Below are 22,604 nucleotides of genomic sequence, written 5' to 3'. Positions count from 1 at the left end.
CAAAATCGTTTCAGTCCCACAGCTCTGCAGAGATCATTGCATTAATGATAGGTACTTATTGCGGATGAAAAAACTTTCAAAACTGAATTTACTCAAAAATAAGCGATTTGCAAATTTTTAACCGCTCAGTAGAACCATAAAAGTGGTTTCAGATTTTGAAGGCAATAGCCTAGGTCAAGGTAAAATCTCAAAAATACTACCTTTTGGAATAGAATGGGCCATTTTCTCATAACAGGTTGGGTAAGAACAATAAAAGGAAAAAAAATCACAATTTTTTCAAAAATACTTTCTCTTTGAGCACCCATATTTTCTCTCCAAGAGCATCTTCGGAGCGCAAATTCTTTCTGTGCGACTTCAAACTCAAAAGAAAAATCTGGATTGAATTTGGTTAAGATCCTACTACGACATTTTTATTTTCGCGATCCACGCTAGGTATTCCTTATATCAGGAAAGAAGGAAAATCGCTATCATCGGCTCTGCAGCTTCCCTTGGAACAGGTCCCAACAAACCATCTCAACTTTCAGTTTGAGGTCGAGTTTTGATCGAGTAGAAATCGGAGGATATTTTTGATCATTTTTTAGACGATTTTGAGAATCGACAAAAACTATAAAAATAATCGACTGATAGTTTTCAACAATTTTAAACAAAATGTAACATTGATGGAAACTTGATCCCAAATCTTCCTTTATTGTAGTACTTTAATCGATAACTATTTCATGATGAAAATTCAAATCGATTTTAGGTCGATTTCTTGCTGAGGACCTAAACTTGACTGCAAATTTTTGTTGATTTTTCTTTCTCTATACCTAGACATCAATTATGCATACAAAAGTTGAAGTTAATTATAGGACGATTTTTACCAAGTCATAAAAATGATGTGAAAATCGATTAAAAATTGTTCTAAATTTGTGATATCATAATCGATGTCTTTTTTTGAATTTCAATGTTGGATCAATTTTCTATCAATTTTTTGCTCGAATGAAAATATGTCAAAAATTGATTCAAAATTGTTGCAAAATGGTAGTAAAATTGATCGCTTTTTAAATCAGAAGTTGGATCTATTCTTCATCAATTTTTTGTCAAAATGATAAGAGGATGAAAACTTGATTTTAAATATTTATTGATTTTGCCTTGAAAATAGTCATTAAATTTAGCACATAAAAGTTGAAGATGATTTCAAGCCGATTATCACTTAGAAATGAAAATGGCGGGAAAATTGATTAAAAATTGATGTATAGGTATTTGTGCTGTTGTAATCAATAGTTTTTTCAAGTTTAAAAATTTGAATCAATTTTTCATCGATTTTTTGATGAATTGAAAATAGTCAAAACTTGACACAAAATATTCATCAATTTTTTTCTTGAAAATATAAATTTTTTTCTGCACATTGAAGTTGAAGTTGATTTTGAATAATTTTTGCTGAGAAATGGAAATGTTATGAAAATCGCTTCAAAATTTTATGGTTGATTTATAGCACAGAAGTAGTAAAAGTAGACCAAAAATTGATAAAAAATAGACATCAATTATACATCACTGACATAAATTTACTACTCGCAGATAAAGTGTGTAGCAAAAACTATAAGTAGTTTTTCAAAAAAATTCAATGTTGGAGAAAAGAAGTGTTGTTTCGCTTCATTTCTAAGGGGTCATCTAGATCCAATTTTTGAGTCAAGAAAGAGTCGAGGTGTAGGGATTTTCCCCATCAAATCATTTTAAATATCAATTCACAATATAATATTATGTATTTGCATTAATATGCACTAGAATATGAAGAGCAATTTTCTGAAGATTTAAGGTCGTTTTTCATAAGCTCGACACAAAATTGATCAGAAAAATGTGTCGATAGAATGTACTCAAGACCATTGACACAGATATTGAGTCAATTTTGCATCAAATCACAAAAAAGTGTTGAAAAATCAACTGAAAAACTACACACACTCTTCAAATTATCGACACAAAATATGTGGTGATGCTCAATATGAAATATGCTTGATGGTAAATTTGGATCAATTTTATACCGATAATGTTCGAGAATAGGTCGATTTTATGCCGAAAAAAATGATGAAAAGGAAATAAATTGGTTCAAATTTGACTTAAAATTTGAGTCAACTCGACCCTATTTTTTTTCAAGATTGTGTCGAGGTGGTCTGTCGGGGTGGAGCAGGGTTAAGTTTTTTTCAGCAATTGAGATTTCTCATCAGTCGTCACAATGCATGAATTTAGAGTCCTTTTGCTCAAGACTGCTGCAGCATGGGAAAAAATCTGTTTGAGGCGTTTCAAATTAAGAGTAGTTTCAAAAATGTTTGCTAAAAATTCAATTTTCTCACTTTCCTCTTGAAAAACAATTTTTTTTACTCGAACTCAAACGATGAAAAAATATAAGCTCGCCGATGGCACAAAACATCATTGCTATCATTGGTTCTGCAGCCTGCTTTGGGATAGGTCAGGTAGGATTTTTTTCAGCGATTGAGATTTATCAATTACCTATGCCAAATATTGGAGTCCATTATTGCTCAGGACTGCTGCAACTTGGGAGAAAATCTGTTTAAAGCGTTTCGAAGTTGATTAAGAGTAGAGAGTAGTTTCAAAAATGTTTGCAAAAATTCAATTTTTCTCCTTCCTCTTCAAAAAATTATCTATTTTAAATTTCAGCATTTAAGATTTCGATAATCAATTTTTCCAACCGAAGACGAACCAGGAAAAGTTCTCACCAATTACAAAACATCTTTTTTCGTAACGAAATAGCGATAAATGCAAATACTACCAACTTAGGTAGGTTTCCTTCGGGAATAAATAATTGTCGAGTGAAGCTGAAGCGAAAATTCCTGTAGGTAGTAGGTATGATGAAGATTGAAAACCGAGACACGAAACGCGAGAGCATTTATAGATTCTTAAGCCCATATTGATACGGTTCCTTTGAAGATGATGCCGTCATAGCATAAAAATATTATTTAGGTGAGCTGGCACGCGGATCACAGTCTGATATTGGAAAAAGTTGGCTTATTGTATTTTTACACAGTGCACAGTGAATGGTTTTTGATCGAATACAGCACGTCATGAAAGGAACAGAGATGGTATTCATGAGAAAAGTTAAGCGTTATCATACATATTTGAAGGCAAAAATGTGAGAAAAAAAACTTCACATTATGGTATTTTCATGTTTTATACTTAAAATAAAATCTGCAAGTTGAACGCAAGTTTTTGTTAACTTTGTTCGTAACTTTTGACGAGAAGATAGAGGGAGAGGAAAATATTATGCATAGGGTATGTTAAAGATTTAAATCGAAATTAACCCACTTTTTTTGTTTAAATTTTGCACGCACCTGTACGAGGTATTTGAACGCTGGTGAAAAAAAAAAATCACGCTTTAACTCGACCAGAACAAACGAAATGTCATAACTTATGCTTTTTACAAGCTGATAAGGGCCTCATTTATACAAAACCCTATTCAACATTTATTTAACACACTCGATGAATTCATCTCTGACCACGAGTACGACAGAGTAAGGTTCATCGTAACACACTCATGCGTGAAAATGGGAAAAAAATAACAAAACGCCAGCTATTAACCCTTTTTCCCTATTTTTTTTTATCAATACAAATGAGTCGAAACGGTTTTTATACCCTCGCTCGTTCGTATATCTATAATACCTAAATGTGACCATTATAAAAGCCATCGCAGGCAAAACGTTTAATTAGTCCACTTACCGATTTCTCTAAATTTTTTAATTTCGTATTTCCTTTCCACCAGGTAATTACCGGCGACGGATGTGCTCCGTATACTTGACAAGCCAGTTCGTATTCACGTCCAGCCGACATTGGTTTATTGTTTCCTTGTAATTTCACCCATAATGGTTGCACTGCAGAACAAACACATAACGCGTTGGTTAGATTACGCTGAAGAATTTTTATACACCGTGTCACGTATTTAATACTTAAATATAAAATTTCCGTACACAATGCCGCATTCTGTGTTTTTGTTGGCTCGATATACTCGTATACTTACTTCAGCCTATACCACTACAGTATTTTCAACAATGTCGACGAAGCTCCGTTATGGCGACAAATTTTGCTCTAATTTTATAAAAATAATTAATTTTTTCGTTCAAAGATACAGAAAGAAGTGCCTAGAAAAAATATTACCATAAGGGATTCTTTTGACGAGGGCTTAACATTTCCGACATTGTAATTGGATTGCTTTTCAGGTAAACATTTTAAATTGGTTACGCGTATCTTGTCATATCATTTTGAGCTTGTTGATAAAGAATTGAAAAAAAAAATGTCGAAACCGATCATTAAAAACTTGAAAAAGAGCCGAATTTCCCTGGCAAAATAATTTTTTTTTTGTTGAAAATATGTAGTGATCTGGAGTAGAAGAGCTAGTCAAGTTTGAAACATGAGTTGATAATTTACTGAGCTCCTAAAATTGTAAATTTGCAAAAATATAATACATATTTTTAACCAATTTATCAAAATTTATAAAGCTATAATATTACAGTGATTTCAAATCGGCATTTAGGGGGAGGGGAAGCTCAAGCTGAAACTAATTCATCACTTAGGTTCCTTCTATTTGATGATATGGCAATTTAAAACACGCAGATGTAGCTGAAGTTGCCTATTATAAGATTTCAAGGAAGTGAGTGATTCCCCAAATTTACCGTAAAGTTGGACCAATAACACTACCACAGCTGATAATTAGAAAAGTGTGAACAAAATGAACGAAAACAACTTTCAGATTTTCAACATCATATTTCTAGTAATATTTGACGTTAAAAACTTACACCTTCAAAACTTTTCAAGAAGCGCGGCAAAGAGACAAATCAATTTGCAAATCGATACAAGAAAAATGAACAAGCAGTAGATTGAAGAGAAAAAATAAACAAACTTTCCCTTGAAGTGAAAAACGTCTCTCAACTAAATGATTAAGTATGTTCTTTTATTTTAAATTAGACAAAGTTGATATTCAAAAATCATCATACTATTCAATCTTTTCCTTTAGAATAAGTATGACCCCCCGTTGAAATCGCGAAAAAGTAGCTCAGCTTTTTGTTATTCTCGTTATAAACACTCGTTTAGATATTTGAATAATGTGTAGGTATATGCAAAAAATTATGACTCTCGATTGGAAAGCTGGTTAAAGAATTTTCTATAATTTTTTTCAAGTTCTTGAAAGTCAAGGTAGGCACTCTAAATATTAGAAATAGTTTACATTTTTGCCAGTTTTTGAAAGTTTCACGCACAATACTAAAATGTCAGAAATATAAGTCATTTTTTCAAAGTTACTTTTAAAAAGTTAGCGTGACGCAGACCACATAATTATCCATAAATCAAAATTGATGGAAATTATTTAGTCGAAAAAATCATCAAAATCACTCGAAACAATAACCAAAAATACGCCATAAAACCATATTTCAGGCACTGAATTTTATATTTTCTGATTTTTGATAGATTATTAAAACCTAAAATTGGGACCATTTCTTATGAAAAAATTAAAAATTTTGATACTTATTTAAGGTAGGTAATAGGTATAGAGAGCTGAAATTTGGTTTTTACCCTATTTAGGCAATCAAAACTGGTAAATTGTGGTTTCGAGTTTTGAGTCGTTGAGGAGTTTCCGACAAATTTTCGGATTTTCGTGTTCGAGGAGGAAAAATTGTTCATTTTCTTGAAAAACCATCGCTGGCGAAAATTTTGGTTTGAAACCGGTTGAAATGGGTTCCAAAAAGTGTCAAAATCGATCATAAAGATCACTTAATGATGATTAATAATCCAGATTTGAATTTCACTTTGACTTGTTTAAAGGCTACCATGCTTCCAAAACTGGAAAATTTAAAAATCCAGGGACTTTAAAATGGAGAGACCGTCGATTATTCAAGTTTTTTTTTTGTTTTTTTTGTTTTTTTTTTGAAAATAGGGTTAGCAAAAGAAAGTTTAACATAGAAATCGAAATTGTTTAGGATTTTTTTTTTTTGAACTGACAGTCTGACACCGAGCTTTGAAGAATAGAACAAACATTGAATTATTCGAAAAAAAAATTCAACGAAAATATCCCACCACAATTTTTTGATTTTTTTCTTGGGGGAGAGGGGGAGTGGTCCACATTTCTTCATAAGTCTCAAAAATTCCGTTTTTTAAATTCTTGACCTCGACCTTGCGTCACCAGATATCCAAATATGAATTTATTTCTATGTTTTGGTGACTTTCTGGAGAACAATTCACCATAAGTCACCAAAGTTCAAAATGGATCACATATAAGATCACTGTTTGATGAATCAGTCACCAAGATATCACCAGATAGGCAAATATGGATTTTCTATGTTCTGCTGACTGATTCACCAAAACTCGCCAAGATTCACCAAAAGACCAAAAGACACCAAGTTCAAAATCGATTACAAATGCGATCCCTTCTTGATGAATCTGTCACCAAGAAGTCACCAGACAGTCAAATATGAAATTTCTATGTTTTGGTGACATTTTGGAGAAAGATTCATCAAAAGTCACCAAGTTCAAAATTGATCACAAATGCGACCACTTCTTGGTCAGACAGTCAAATACCTATGAAATTTCTATGTTTTGATGACTTTCTGGTGAAAGATTCGCCAAAACTCACCAAGATTCACCAAAAGTCGCCAAGTTCAAAATCGATCCACAAAATGAGATCATTTCTTGGTGAATTTGTCACCAAGAAGTCATCACTCTTGCCGTTCAAAATTTCAAAAGTGAAAAACAGTAAAATAATTTGGTTACAGGCTAAAATTTTGGCATAATAAATTTGCTTGCAACGTTATTACGATAGATTCAAAATTTACAGTACATATTTTAGAGTTTTCTTCTAGACTTTATGGCTAGAATGCGACGTAAAAAATATTTCCTTGGCCACAAAAATTTTCAAAATTTTTTGTCTACATACCTACTATTCCGTTATTCAAATTACCTAAATATTATACCTATCATAAAAACCCAAAAATTATTGAGAAATAACATCAAAGTTCTTCTTTGAAAAAAAATATCAAGAAAAATTATGCTCTTTCACACGAGATTCGAATTTGAATATTCAAATTTGTCTTTCCCCTCTCTCTATCTGGGCATATATTTCAGTCAATATAACACACAGGATATCTTATTTTACGTTTGATATTCAGATTCCAAAATGCCAATGACCTTCTTGGAATTCCATTCTGTAATAGGTACCTAGTATCTAACCAACCCAGTAAATAATCGCAGACACAGACGACTTCCATATTGACAGAATATCAACAAATAATCTTCAATAGTTTCGAAATTCTTTACTATTACCATGATAGAAATCCACCTAAAAAATATCCCGCAATATTTCCAACAGAAATTCTCTACAATGAAGTCGGAGTTTTTTTTTGTAGTTTTTTTATTCGCGACATAATTACATTTTTTTCATATTAAAAATGACAAATCACTCCAGTCAAAACATTTCGTATTGTAAGGGAAATGGCTTGAATGGATTTTCATGGATTTTACGCGACTAAATAGAAATTTAATATCCAATAAGTTCGTTTAAAAAATATAACTCGTGTAAAAGCTACTCGAGATATTGAATTTCAAACAAAATAAAAAATATAGCTTTCGCTTCGTATATAAATTAAGCAACGTGGAGAAAAAACGACTTCTTTATATTCAATACCGCGCCCCTTTTACTACAAGCATAGTGTATACTTGTATTTTCCAGCAAAACAAATCTTCACGTTGACTGATAGAGAAATACTAGCGAAATATTAATTTGAAAAAAGTAATAATTAATACTTTTTCAATTTCATAAAAGCGTTAAGTAACATAAATTAGAATTTTTTTCCAACTCAAGATTTCGCAATAAAAGCTATTTTTACACAGCGTAATTCTTTCAATTCGAGTGTTTTTAGTCAAAAGAGAATCGCATGAAGAAGATGGAGGGGAGGAAGATGATCTGTAGTTTTGTGGTGTTATATTCAAAGTACCTATAATACGTAAATTACTTCCCTTTTTCTCTTCAACTCGATGAACTTGTTTAATTAATAGAATCAATCTCTAAAGTTGGTGTGTTTTCAAGCCTCAATATGATGTACTTAACATACAATAATAAGCTTAGTAGTAGGTACACTTGAAATTGTGTGATGGATAATCCTCTAAAGCGTCAAGTCTAACACAATAAAGGGCATCTTTACGTTTATACTGATTTGTATTTTTATTTTTTTATATTTTTTCTTCGAGTAAAGGTATTCTTTGTTTTTGTTGTCTCTTCTTTTTATCTGGAAATATTACCACAAAGCGAGACTTTCACGTTCACCAGACTTTTCCATCTTTATTGTTTCTACAGAGGGTATGTACTTCAAGAGGCTTTTCATAGTTTTTTCTCTTCCAAGTGCTAAGCTCATTCAACGAATACACGAAGTACGCACGAGGAAAAATTATTCGTCACTTTTCTCTCTTTGATTTATTTCAAGGTAACGCCATAATGAAAGAGCGAAATACAGATTTTTTCTCGTACCCAGACCATTTTCAACGTATTAGGTAGGTACTTCGAAAATGCATTCTTCACTTATCAGTAGGTAAAAATGGTGGCATTACTAAAAGGAATGAGGTATTGCAACGGTCCTATACCCATTCATAAATACCTACTTACTGGTTTTTCACATTAACACCCTCAAAATATTCAGTCAATTTCTACACAGCAAGGAAAGACCAGAGTAGGTTATCGAATTATGTATGTGTGTATGTAAAATTGTATGCAGCTAATTCCGCACAAGCAAGAGGTAGATACCTTTTGAGAGATACAATCTCTTGGGAGACATCGTCATCGTGACCCCTTTTGGTGGATTTTAATGTGAAAAAAATGGAATGGAGTCGTTTACTCATTTTTGATTACTTCTAAAATGCTGGAGATGGTTGCATTTTTTTTTCTTCGTGCAATTGAATGACTGAAAGAGGATATACCTTTGCATGCTGATAAAAGGATAATTTTAAATGCCCAGGCTGAAACATTATTCAACGTAAATGATATCCCATTGATATAAATGTGTTATTTTAATTTTTACTCCTTCCCCTCCTCCCTTAACATTACGTTCTCGTTGAAAATAACCCCATATTTTGACATACCTGTAACTCTTTGCCAAACCCCGAATATCTCACCAATAGAAAAAATTATTCGAGCACAAAAATTTGATAAAAATAATGAAATTTGAGGAATTATTCGGATTTTTTAACGCGATAAAAAGTTCATACGTAGCTTACATCCCCTTTCAAAAGGGTGCACCAAGTTTTCAAAAATAAACCACAAAAAAAATCGGTCACTGGTTAAATAAAACACCGCCTATTAAGCTCGCATACGCCACCGCAGACCCCACACATTGACAGGCAGGGCTCCAATAACTGCAGCAATGACGGGTCATTTGAAGTAAAATGCGGTGGCGGTAGGTACCACACACCTGAATAGGTTTGGGGAACGCGAAACGCGGCCGGGCCGGGCCGTCCGCGAGACCATGATACAAAAAGCTGATAAGATTAGACCGGAAACAAATTCGGTTAAATGTTTAAAACGTGAACCATTCAAACGGTCGATAAATTACAAATCGGAAGCGACGTTTTAACGTTTCCTCGTGGGAAAAAGAATACCTAAAACCGCAGTCCGCAGATCGCGCGAGGTAATATCGCGTGGTAAACGCTCGTAAATAATTGTTCTTAAATGAAATGAACTTTAAAATCTAATTACGCAGCTTGATGAACGTTACTGTGGCGTTAGAAATTACTTACAAATCATATTTATGGTCACGGTCGTCGATAAGGGAGCAGATACATTATTGTTGAGCGCCTGACAGGTATACACCGCGTTCAGATGACTTCTGGTTATTTTTTTCAACTTCAGTACACTCCTAACTCCGCCGTCGGTCAATTGCTCCGTCGTACTGTCCAGCAGCGCGTTTTCTTTCCACCAGGTTACTTTTGAGGCCGGCCAACCTACGAGAGATCAAACATTGAGTAGGAGGATTATTAATTTGTACGCAGTTGCGTAAGGTCAATCTTATGATTTGTATATTTTAAGTAGATCAAAAAACGATACTTTTTTCTATTATGACTCGAGCTGAGTTTTGGAAAGATGGCGACTTGGAAAAAATGAAAAAAATTGAAAGGTGATTCCTCATTTTTACCATTCTCTTCCTTATACTCTTCTGAATACAAGTTCGAAAAAAAGTCTATCTCCATCCCACTTTCAAACAACACTTTGAATTGTGATAATTTTTCAAAACTTACGCAGTCATGGGCGAAAATGATCTTAAAAGGTATTCTTGGGCCTTAAATTTTGGAAAAATTGCCCAAAAATGATCGAAAAAAACGATTTGGACAGCTATACAACTTTGGTAATAATAATCGTCGTGTCTAGTCACGAAAAGAATTTCAGGGGATTCCAAAAGTTGTAATTGCCCAATCACATTTTTCGACCACTTTGGGCAATTTTTTTGAAAATTTTGGTCCCAAAAAGTACCTTACTATCCTGGGATTTACTATTTTACTGTTTTAGGAACTTTTTCTTTTTTTATTGACGGAATTGACTGAAAAATCAAAATTTTGAGATCTTTGAACCCCTGTGGGATCCGCGTATTTTTGAAATTGAGGGGAGGTATAAATTTTGTGCTGGACTACCCTAAAGGTCCTCTTACTTTTGGGGGGGGGGCGAGTCAAATCAGTTTCTGCACGCTCGTGAGGTTTCCTTGCACGAGGTAGGTAAACTTCAAGAATTATTCCTATTTTCAACCTGAAATCAGCAATTTTTGAAATCTGGCCAAAAAGCCAAACAGAAAAAGTTGAGAAAAATAATCGCAAAACGAGATCACTTCAGAACTGAGGTTTAATGTACTATTTTTTGCAATTGAGTGAATTTAATCAATAATTTCTAGTAAGATTATTTCAACAAAATTTAAGAAAATTCATTACACATATTATCTGAAATAATATGCAAAATGATATTGGACTCATTCGTCAGGAAATTTCTTAGTTCGTGGAGATTTGATCAAATATGCACTTTTTCTAGTCCATAGAAAAATATGCAAAGCATAAAAATCCCAGCTCTAATGTGGTCTTTTTTAAAATTTTGACTGAGAGTATTAAATAACCAAATTAGTAGAGCTGGGATTTTTATGCTTTGCATATTTTTCTATGGACTAGAAAAAGTGCATACTTGATCAAATTTCCACGAACTATGAAATTTCCAGACGAATAAGTAAAATATCATTTTGCATCATTATTATTTCAGACCAAATTGCATATTTTAGCATAGGCTATTTTAGGAGGAAAGCCTGCATATTTTTGTATATTTGAGCATTCCTTGTTTTCTTTCTTTTTTTTTTGCATATTAAAATTTCCATTTTTAAAATAGATAATTTTTTGTTCAAAAAATCGCAACACTGTTAAAATGTCATCATGAAAATTTTTTCTAGAATATTTCATTTTATGAGTTTGTAAATTATTTTTTTTGCCAATTTTTTAAACAGAAAAATGTACCTATTTTTTTGATCTTTGGGTTCATTTCGTTTTGATTTAACAGTTTTCATGTTTTTTAGCTTGGAAAATCCTTTTCAAAGATACGTCACTCGACTGAAATTTTTGCATATATTTTTTGCATATTTTTTGCATATTTTGGATGAAAATATTGCATAAAATATTGGACATTTTCATCATATTTCATCCTCGTATTTCTGCATAAAAAACCTAGCTCTACACATTACTACACTAAATTAGAAAAAAATGTTTGTTGGTTTCAGTTTTTCAAAGAATTTGAGTTTTTTTTTTACAAATTTGTTTTCTTTTATCAATTTTTTTCATTTTGGTGAATTAATAAAAACATATTTCAATTTACTAATTATTTTTTTGAATCATTAAGAATTCATTTTTTTTGTTGTTTCGCATTCAATTTCTGTGTTTTTAAATTTTAAATTTTGATTTTTTTTTTCAAAATTTCAAAATTCTCACAGATTGGTCTGAAAAATTAAAATGTTTTCTTTTTCACCGTTTTAACGCGTGCCCATTTCTCTGAGGCTGTTTGACTCGTATTAATAAAAGTTCAAGAGATGGATGATGGAACTGAGATTGTTCCATGCTGATTTTTTTTTCATTTGTAAATTGAACAGACGGTTTAAGTTGTACGTAGCTACTTAAAAATTTATTAAGGCTTTATAAAAATGGTCATTAAACATAGGCGAACAAACTGCGTGAGAACAAAACCGTTGAAAAAAAAAATTAAAAACATATTAAGTATACAGACGATTGAGAAGTTGCCAAATTCTTCTTTACGATTTTGTTCATTAAAATTTTTTGTTGCGCTTTTAATGAATTTCATAAAAAAAGGTCACGAACAATTTTTTTTCCCACTGAATATATAAAATTACCAACTCTTCTCAAAAAAGTTATTTTCCAAGCAAATGAAGGGTAGAAAAAATTTAACTGAAAGGAATTGTTGAAAATTAAATTTTCCAATCGTCTACCGCAATTAATTTTATTCTAAGAGGCTTTGCAATCTCGCAGTTTGCGACCGAAGTTTATTGACATTTTTTGCAGACTATTTGATCAAACCGTCCATCTTATTTTTTCAAAATTTCACTGTGAATCCTTCCTCCCTCCTGCATGCTTCCAACATCTCAATTTGTATCAAAAATAGCCGAACTGTTTCGAAGAGGTGGAATCTCTCTTTCAAAAAAAAGCAATTACCTACTTAAGCTATTATATAATTTTTCAGATCAATCAGAAATAATATTAGGTAGGTATGTACTGTCATGTTTTCCGATCATTTTTCAAAATTTCAATTCAGTATTGTTCATTCTGTGTCCATTCTTTGCACATTTTTTAGATTGATTTTTTTCAGTCTTTCAAATCACAATTTATCTATAGGTACTAGGCGAATTGAAAATTTGAAAAAAAACCGCTTTGTTTCGGCTTTCGGACCACCTTGAAGCTTACCTCCAGTTGCAATACAGGCGACAGTCACCGTCGATCCTTCTTGATACGGCCCGATCACACTATGCTGTATTTCCATGTTTTTATCATCGATGAGAGTTAATTTATTCGGTGGAACTGTAACACACGTAAAAGAAAACAAACGGTGCGCTTTATAGAAAATCCATCTCATTTTAAGCGATACAAAACCTACTCTTAGGAAAAAATTAATCTTTTTTTTAGCAATATAATTAACAACCTTGGCGGTGATAATGCTACAACCATAACACTGATTAAGTACACCCTCGAGGCGTTAACGCCATACATACTATAACATAGTATACTATATCGCAGTATAATACACAACGACAAGCCATCGCCATACCGAAGTAACATTTACGCAGCGCGCGTTGAGATGAGAGAGAAGAAGTGAAAAAAAAAACACACAACCTCTCGTACACACCACATGAAACAGAAAGGGTTATGGGATTTAAAGGCGTCGTAATCATTCTCTGACAAGTAAAAAGCCCCCGAACACAAGCCAAAGTCATTGTCTGTTAAAGTGTTGGCGCGAATGTATCTTTTAAACAAAAGACCGCTGATATTATAAATTTCAAATATGAATAAACCAGCTTAATATGCAAGCAAAACGCCAAAACGCGAATCTACAGGCGTTTTATTATAGAAAGTAAACCCTTGATTCGCCATCGTCGCCGCGAAGCAGCCGCAATAAAACCACCAAATTCGAATAAACTTTTAAAGCGTTGTATAATGCACCATCTATGGTATCGAGAAAGAGACTCGGCTAATTTTAATCGCGCAGTTTGAAAAATGGGTAAAGGCCTCGTGAGTACGTATTTAACCGCGAAAGCCGTTAAAATCAAAACACTACCTACAAAATTTCTATAATGGATGCGATTACTTATTTTACCTTGAATAATGATTTTCAATTATTAATTCGAATACGGAAGCACAATGGAGGAAAAAGACGTACACGCCGATAAAGATATACCTACTTACTCGAATACACTCGTCGTATATTCGAATTCGAACCCCGCACGCTTCTCCTCCTTCTTATATTTCAAATCACAGAGCGTATATAAAAAATGAAACATTACGTTTGTTAAAAATTGAGAGATATTTTCGAGCAAAACGTTCTTCGTTTCTTGTTTTCCTCTCTTTCTCTCTTTTCCTTCTCGAGACTCTGGTAATATATTATATTGAAAAATACCTAACGAATTTATCCAAGTACCTACACCATTCGCAGCATCGTAATAACACCAACAGACAAAGTTTAGAAGCCGAAACAAAATTTTTGCTAGCGAAATAAATGCCCGCGCCACGATACTCGGAATATTTAAGAAAAAGGCGACACAGACACGCCTCTATACGTCCCTGCTTACTGAATTTAGACGCGAGGAATTTTCTAATATTTTTATTTTTCACTATTTTCGTCGTACCGGAAAAACACGCGAAAAATTTCCCAACTTCTAAGGAAATTCTACATAGCATACAAACTGACGTTCTTTTTTTCTTCCTCTTTTTTTTTCTGGTCTTGTCGTCTTCAAAGTTTAAAACGCGACTGAGAAATATACCTCCGATGATATAAACGAAACAAAAAAAGAAAAAAATATACGACTAACGTTTTTAAAATAACCATGACGAGTTTTATTTGTCCCGAAATATTTTTCTTTGACGAATTGCCCTTTGAAATGATTTTTCTTTTGTAACGTATTGTGTAATATAAAGGAATTGTGTGTAGGTATAGAGCAGTAGGGGAAAATACATGAAACAATTTCATGACAAAAAATTTCGTAGTATTTGGTTGTAAAAACAAGACGATATTGTGCTGGAAAAAATTTCCCTAACGTGGAATTCTTTTTGGAATTTTTACTGTGACGAGTTGTTGTAATTATTATACCTACTCATTAAAGGGGGGGAGGGATACCTAGCTATAAGGTGTTTGTATGAAATTATCCGGTTTGTTTGCCAGATGCCGGATTTTTTTCTCATCGAAGGAATGAAACATTTCAGTCGACAATTTTTTTAGCCTTTTTATTGATTTCTTAAAATTATTGGCATCAATGACCAAAAAACTGGCGCCTCTGTGCTTGGGGATATTCGCTCATTGTCAGTTTCAGTCAACGAAGCAGAGCAGATCAAAAGAGCATTATCTTAAAACCACTGCAAGCCAAATTTTAGGTCCTATAAAAGTTCATTGTTAGATTTTTGGGGGATTTATGGAAGAAGGAAGCTTCTAATTGAGGCACATTTTCAACTTTCTCGTACTTTTTTTTTGGAACGAAACGAACTATTATTGTGAAAAGTTACTTCAACTCTCTCAATTTGAAAACAACAAATTTTGATTCATTCTGACGCTTCTAGTATAAGTTTCTAATTTTTCCTAGGAATTCCACATTGCTCTGGAGAACCATAATTCCAAACTTCCGACAGATCCTACAACGATCCAAACCGAACACACGGACCATGAAGTGGATAGGCGATGATTTTAGGCCCTGTAATTTCGACTTTCTATTTCCGTTTGATGAAATTTTGGGGAAATTTCAAGTTTCAAAAATCTACTGGAGGCTCCAGTAATTTTCAAAAAAATCGCTGGAGGCTCCAAAACGACTTGAAATCCCCCTGCAGTTGACTTCGTAGCGTATTGAAATTAGTTTGCAGAGTAAATTTCGGCTATCCAACTCCATTGCATGAAATTTTGTGGGAATTTCGAGTTCCAAAAATCCGCTGGAGGCTCCAGAACTGCTCAAAACGGGTTGAAACAGTTTCCAATCAATTTGGCATGTCGAAAATAAGGTACTCGTATATCCCAAATTTCAGCTTTTTTGGTCAATTTGGAAAAATTTGGATTTTTCCCTCATTTTTGGTTTAAATTTGGTTTTCAAAAATTCACCAAAAATTGAAAAACGCACTTTAGCACTTGAAATTTTGACAGGTGATGAATTTTTGGCTGATCTTTCGATCTATCCTTGTATGGTTTAAAAAATTTTGTGCAAGTCCTGTGTTGAAACGCGAAATCTGCGATTTCGGCTGACCTGTTAATCAATAATGGCCGCCATTTTGTAAGTAAGGTCACTTTTTTTTAGTACAAGGGCTAGAAATGTTCCTTAGGACTCCCCCTTTAAGAAAAAAGTTGTCCCAGAGGATCGATGGGGGGAGGGGGTGCAATAGATTCTCAAGCGGGCTCCCCGACTAATAATTCACAAAATTTTATATGAGATGAACTCAATTTGTTTGAGTATTTAGGAATTTTTGAGAGAATTTTTTTCGTTTTCAGAGACTTTTCATGTTTTTAAGAAATATTAACTCAATCAATTTCAAATTTTTGTACTGCATTTGGCTAATCCTTTATTTTTTCCGAATTGTTATTCATTTGGAGGGGGTGGGGGTGGTTCATTTTTGAGAATCCTCATTATTTCCCCCTTCTTTAATATCATTTTGGTCTCTCAGTAGCGGTTTTTTTGAATTTTTCAAATTCACACTAATTTCCCAGAAACCCGAAAATCGAATTTAGCATCCACAATTTTGGTAAATTTTTTGATTTTTGGTTATTTTTAAAAAAAACAAAACTGGCTAAGATTGCAAAAAAAAATGAATTAAAAAAATGAAAATTAGTCTAGAAGCTAATATTATTCCCGCGAACGGGATTTCATCTCTTAAAGAATTCTAGAGCCTCCAGCTCAGCACGATTCTGGATTTCTTCAGAATTTTGAATTCTTCGGAAAGCTTGAAAATTTTTGGCAGGCAGCTAAATATCGATTCATGGCATACCATCGACGTTTTTATCGAGTTGATTTTCACGTCCGAGCCGATTTCCAGGTGAGCATTTTGAGTGTGTTTTTCTCACCGATTTGTAGGCTTTTTGAAAGAAAACAGGCACCTATAGGTATCCAAAAAATCAGAAATTTCATGCGTGGGAAAACTTTTAAAATTTTTACGAATGGCTGCATGTTGTCTAAAACCAACACCCCTCCCCCTCCGAATCCGAATTTCACCATTTTGGAGCCTTCAGAGAGGTTCTATATGTATTTCTTCAGAAAGGGCAGAAATTATTTTAGGCAGCTAACAATTGAATTTTGTGACTCAATGTCTATCCATATATTTGAGTTAATTTTTACTCTTTTCTTTTTTTCTTTTTTTTTCTAAAAGAATGAATTGTTGTAAGTATTCGACTTTGGATATTCGAAAATTCAAAAAAATTCAAAACAAAAAAAAATGGGCAGCTGAAATTTTGGTTACAAAGATTTCAGGTCGTGGTCTTTTCAAAAATTATGGTCACGTTCAAATAGAAGGCGGTCGCTTCAAGTCGTTCGTTCTAAGTACTTAGCTGGATATTCTTTTTGTAGGTAATGTTTATAAGCAAATTATTGTTTTAATGGTTCATTTCTTTGATTTAAGCAAAATTAGAAAATGTCATTTTTTGAAAGTTCAACCCGATTTTATTATTTTGGAAACGAGGTCCGGTCCTGCACTTACGTTATCGCACATTCTTATTTTCATGGGGTCTCCAAAACAACTTGAAATAATGCGAAATTGTTTCCAATCAATTTGGGGTGTCAAACAGGATCATAGTACTTACATAGGTACAAATTTCAACTGGTTGGTTTGCTCAATTAGGTGAAATTTCAATTTTTTTTCCTACTTTTGGCAATAAATTGATTTTCAACAATTCTTCATCAGTTCGAGTCAAACATTATTATCCTCCAAAATACGTAGGTATAAATATAAGTAATTTCATCCAAAAAAATAACAATTTAACAAGACTTACATCACAGGTATTAGGTATATACACTCGAGGGAGGGGAAGCGGAACTTTAATACACTTTGTAAACACTCGTACGTATAAATGTATAGCGGCCAAAAAATCAAACACCGCCGCAAACTGCATCAAACCCTGGAGGAAATTTTTCCAAATCGAATAAAACGTGCTTCCGCAATAAAATTATGTATTTTATACGTATTTCGCGAAACTCATTCACCTAAGTGGAACATTTACTAGGGTATTAAAAGGAACGAAAAAAAAAAAAAGGTAGTACATCAGGGGATTCGATAATAATCAAAACAAATAACCTCAGTATGCAGCTGCATTCTTACAATCGCGTCAGAAAAAATACGATAATTTTAAACGTAGATAATTTTCAAGCAAACCAGAAAAAATATCTCTAGATTTCGTGTAATTCTTCACAATACCCAAGTATTTCTCGGTGAATAACTGCAAGACTATGTGAATAAACTATATACAACATCAGCATCAGCAGCTATACGGCGAGTTCATCTCCGGAATTCGTTCGCTAATATGGCCAATAATAAAAACGTAAAACGTTGATTTATTTGCGATGTTATTATGGTAAATCTCTTCGTATACACAGCATTCCACGCAGTATGCTCGGATTCAATAAGAAGTACGACGATTTTCATCTTTATTTATCGTGAAACAACGCGATTCATATTTTAATACGACGAATACGAGGACTCGACGTGCTCTTGTTCGTGTCCAAACCGAATACCTACTCATTCGAAAGGGTACACAAATGTATGCATTTCCACCTACTCTATCACAGCGAAAAAGTATAGGTAGAGGTACCTACATAGGTATATATATGCACTACATTGTACGAGCACAGATAATGTCGAAATACTGTGAAGTCCTTAGGCAAAACCTTATCTCGAACGTAATGATGAATTCGTGTCTCGATATTTTCGATCGTTGACAATTTCGAAATGGAGGCGAAAAAAATTCGCATTAGGTATTCAAAACCATACGACGCAATTATTCGCCCCCGAAGCGATTCGTACTTAGCGCATAAGCCATACGGTATACATACTATAAATACTCGTAATACTCACCTACGACGGTTAAATTTACATTGTAATTCCTCGTCGGTGACGCTTTAAAATCAACACGACACCGGTATAATCCTCGATTCGATTCCTTGACCGATTTCAATGTAAAAATGGATATGTCGCCGTTTTCATTAAAACTAAATGATGCTTGAGTACCTAAGCTGTGGACATCGTACCAATGCTTCGTCTCGTTTCGATGATCGAATCTGCAAAAAAAAAAAAAAAAAAAAAAAAAAATAGAGAAAATACCATCGTGAATTTTTCCTCGTCGTATTAAGCTGATTGATAAGAGGCTTTTTGCTTTTTACTCGTAAAAATCCTATTGAAAGCCTGTCAAAGTATCTGAAATAATTTTCTCGACTAGATCATGCGAGAAACTGAATCGCAACTGATGTAAGCCAAATGGTGATGTTTTCCTTTAATAAATGCGAACGAGCGACGAACTTGTCTTCGAGAAAAGGGTACCAGAAATTTTCCATCGTCGTTTTATAGCATCTTTCAAACAGCGTTATTTCGATAACCTCCGAAGCCTAGAGAGAGACGAAGATTCGGCGAATTTTTTATTTTTCACGCCACCAAGCAAAACACAAGCAGGTATGTTACCTATTTGGTGAAAATTTCCAGGAATTTTTCATTTCGTAATACGAGCCTCGAGTCGGAAATTTTTCAACTATACTTGGTGTTGGTACCTACCTACTTAGACGTACCGAAGTAATTTTCCGTCAAAATGTGAAAATTAACTTTGTGAAGAACGAAGAAATTCATCGCGGACTTTGTTTTACTGCTTCGAGATGAAATTTGGTTGGAGAGAAAATTGCAAAAAATTATGAAATTTTTTCTCCATTGCCGAAAGGTGTAGGTAGGTAATTCATTGGTGATGAACAAGATGTATTTAGGATAGACTACAAATGATTCAAAGTTTCAAGGACTTAATTAGTTGAAAACTTGTAATACAGCGATGAGCTGGTAGGGAAAAGGGATTTTAGCAGACAACGAGCTGGGATATACCAGGTCGGATAGAAATGGTTTCCTTTAAAAATTCGTCCATATTTCTGTTTAACGAATCTCAGAATATTTCACTGAAAAGTATATGTAGGGTGCGGTATCTAAGAAGAAAAATGGAAAGGGACAGTGGTTGAATTATTATTTTTTTTTTACATTTGGTCAAGTTCAAGTACATACGCTCCAAAGGGTGCAATATATTCAACAAAATTAAAAAGTCTAAAAAAACGTGTTATTGTCGTTTTTCGACGTGTTTGGTCGATATTTTTGAAAAAATTAAAATTTTGAGTAAGAGATTTTCGAAAAAGTTTTGACATTCTTGAGTAGGTATTTCCACGAATGTTGCTCAAAAATTCAATTAGGCCTATGTATTACTGAAATATTTACCTTTACAAAATTTCCTTCCATCCTCCAAGTAGTGTTAATGCCCTAGAAATGGATCCCTCAGAGGAGGGAAAAAAGAAAAAAATGCAACAATCAATGAAAATGACTACTTTTATGTCTGAATTTTTCTAAATGATTCCCTTATAAGCTAAAAAAAAGTGCCCGTCCTTAAAGCCATTTTCGTCGTCTCTTATAACCCCTTCTTAAAATGAACTAAGTGGACAGTGCTTTTTTCTTTATGAAAGGCGAGGGAATTCAGAATGACGCTAATCAGAAATGAAAAATTTTCAAAAATTCTTTTCTGACTACAATATTACCTAGGTATAGTGATTTTTATTCATTATTTCCAACTTTTGAAGGCTTCTTACAATGATTAATATTGTTTGGAGAGTCAGAGAATTTTTTCTTGAAAAAAAAAATATATATATTCAGAGAGATTTTGATCAGACAGAAATGAGTCTTAAAAATGTTCACAGACAATAATACATCAGGTGATGACCAACATTGTGAGGATCGAGAGGAGTTTTATCTTGAAAAAGGGTCAAGTATTCAGAAAAATTTTGACGCAGAAATTTAAATTATCAAAAAATGTTCACCGATTTCGATTCAAGTAATTTTTTTATTTTATTTTTTTTCTCAAAATGAGGCTCCATGCAAAGCTACAAAAACAGCTCGAGGGACCAGAAGAGTTTTTTTTCCTTCAAGGGATAATCTAGAAGAATTATTCTGATTTAACTTAGTAAACATTTTCTGGATGAATAGGATTTTTCATTTTTTTTTCTTCAAATACTCAAGTAACAAGGAGGCCAAAAAAATACAAAAAAATGTTTCCAAATATGAATAAGAGCCACCCTACAGAACAAGATCTTCGATGCAATCGGGCCTTATTCGTTTATTCGTTTGAAAATTGAAAATTGATAATTGTCTTAAAGACGGTAAAAAACCACGAAACGTGTTTGTAGTACGTTTTCGATTTCTTTGTGCACGTTGAACCGACTTTTGAGCCTCCAAAAAATATATTTTATAGATTGGGTGCAACTATTTTTTTAACAAGCCATCAGCTATTCGCTGATTGCAAAAGGGTTTTTGCTTTTTGTTAGGTGCTTTTTAGTTTGTTTTTTTTTTCGTAGATTTGATCACAGCCAAAAGCATTGCAAAAAAAAAAAAAAGGAAAGAAAACTAAATAAATGAAGCTTTTGGCTTTGGCTAGCTTTCAAGTTTTAGCTTTTAAACCCCCACACCCCCCCTCACTTTCTCAGCTCCCAAAAACCTCAATATGAGAATTTTTCAAAAAAAAATCCACACATTCAGCAATCCTGTCTACCAACTATTTTCTGTAAAACTTTAAATATTTTTGGATCATCTATCCTCTCCAAAGATAAGAACTACTTATTGATATTTGAGCATAATACGACCATAACTATTATTTTTTTCCAGTTTGGGTGGGAAGGGGGAACATTTTTTCGATATTGTTTCGCATAAAAATTAATTTTTTGAGAGAACGTGCTATAAAATTTAGCAACAGAGCCAATCTTGAATCTAACATTTTAGCTCAAAGTAGGTATACGTTCACTCGACACAAAAAAAAACCATCAATCTAAAATTTCAATAAAAATTAAGTCTTAGGGCACTTTTCCAATTTTTAACTTGCGATTTCAAAATCAGTTTTCAAAATCGAAAACTTTTACCACACATTTTCCTTACTCCATTTTACTCTAATTTTGTCGCGATTTCAATTTTTTTACAAGCAGGCAAATTTTTCAAAAAAAAAAAAAAATGGAAAGAAATGTTGTGTTAGGATACATTAAATTTTTTCTTTCGTGAGTCCTAAAAAAAACTGAGAGGAAGGAAATTGAAAAAAAGTATCATGCGATAAAATTTCATTACTTTGTTCAGAGCAGTAGGAAGGGTGAAACTATGCCAAGTTCATTAGAGTCTATTCCACAATTTCATTACAAATACTCTCTAAATTTGAAACAGTCAATTTCACTGCTTAGCAGTCACGACATTTTGCCTTTTTAAAGCAGTAGTTTTTTTTACTGCAAAACAGTGAAAAATTACTGAATTGGTCAGTAAAAAATCATTTTAACTGACCAATTCAGTAATTTTTCACTGTTTTGCAGTAAAAAAAACTACTGCTTTAAAAAGGCAAAATGTCGTGACTGCTAAGCAGTGAAATTTGACTGCTTTAAATTTAGAGAGTACTCATGAACTTGACCTTTCATCAGCATCTTTAAATTTTGCTTTGGAAATCCCCATAGGTAATCGTTTTTCCTTCATTTATATTATAAATCAATAAACGGGATTCAAATTCAATTCTTTTCACCAATCTAATTTTTTAAAAATTCTCTTTCATCCGGAAAGACTTTGCAATTTTTTTCTTTCTTCGATCACAAATACGCCGAAAATTCTATAAAAAT

General features: G+C 33.1%; 1 protein-coding gene across 1 annotated transcript in view; it reads right to left on the bottom strand.

The window, feature by feature from the left end:
• The window catches only part of LOC135841489 (nephrin-like), a 216,152-nt gene that overhangs the window by 9,431 nt on the left and 184,117 nt on the right, over positions 1–22,604 (bottom strand). Inside the window, exons 3-6 of the mRNA XM_065358464.1 lie at positions 18,802–19,004; positions 12,958–13,071; positions 9,760–9,963; positions 3,709–3,860 (exon numbers count right to left, since the gene is read on the bottom strand). Of these exons, the coding sequence (XP_065214536.1) occupies positions 3,709–3,860; positions 9,760–9,963; positions 12,958–13,071; positions 18,802–19,004 (673 nt within the window). The remainder of the gene's footprint in view (positions 1–3,708; positions 3,861–9,759; positions 9,964–12,957; positions 13,072–18,801; positions 19,005–22,604) is intronic.

This window comes from Planococcus citri, chromosome 3 (genome assembly GCF_950023065.1).
Source record: "Planococcus citri chromosome 3, ihPlaCitr1.1, whole genome shotgun sequence".
Classification (NCBI taxonomy): Eukaryota; Metazoa; Arthropoda; class Insecta; order Hemiptera; family Pseudococcidae; genus Planococcus; species Planococcus citri.
The sequence above is the reverse complement of the archived record's forward strand: the minus strand, read 5'-3'. Positions and strand labels throughout refer to the sequence as shown.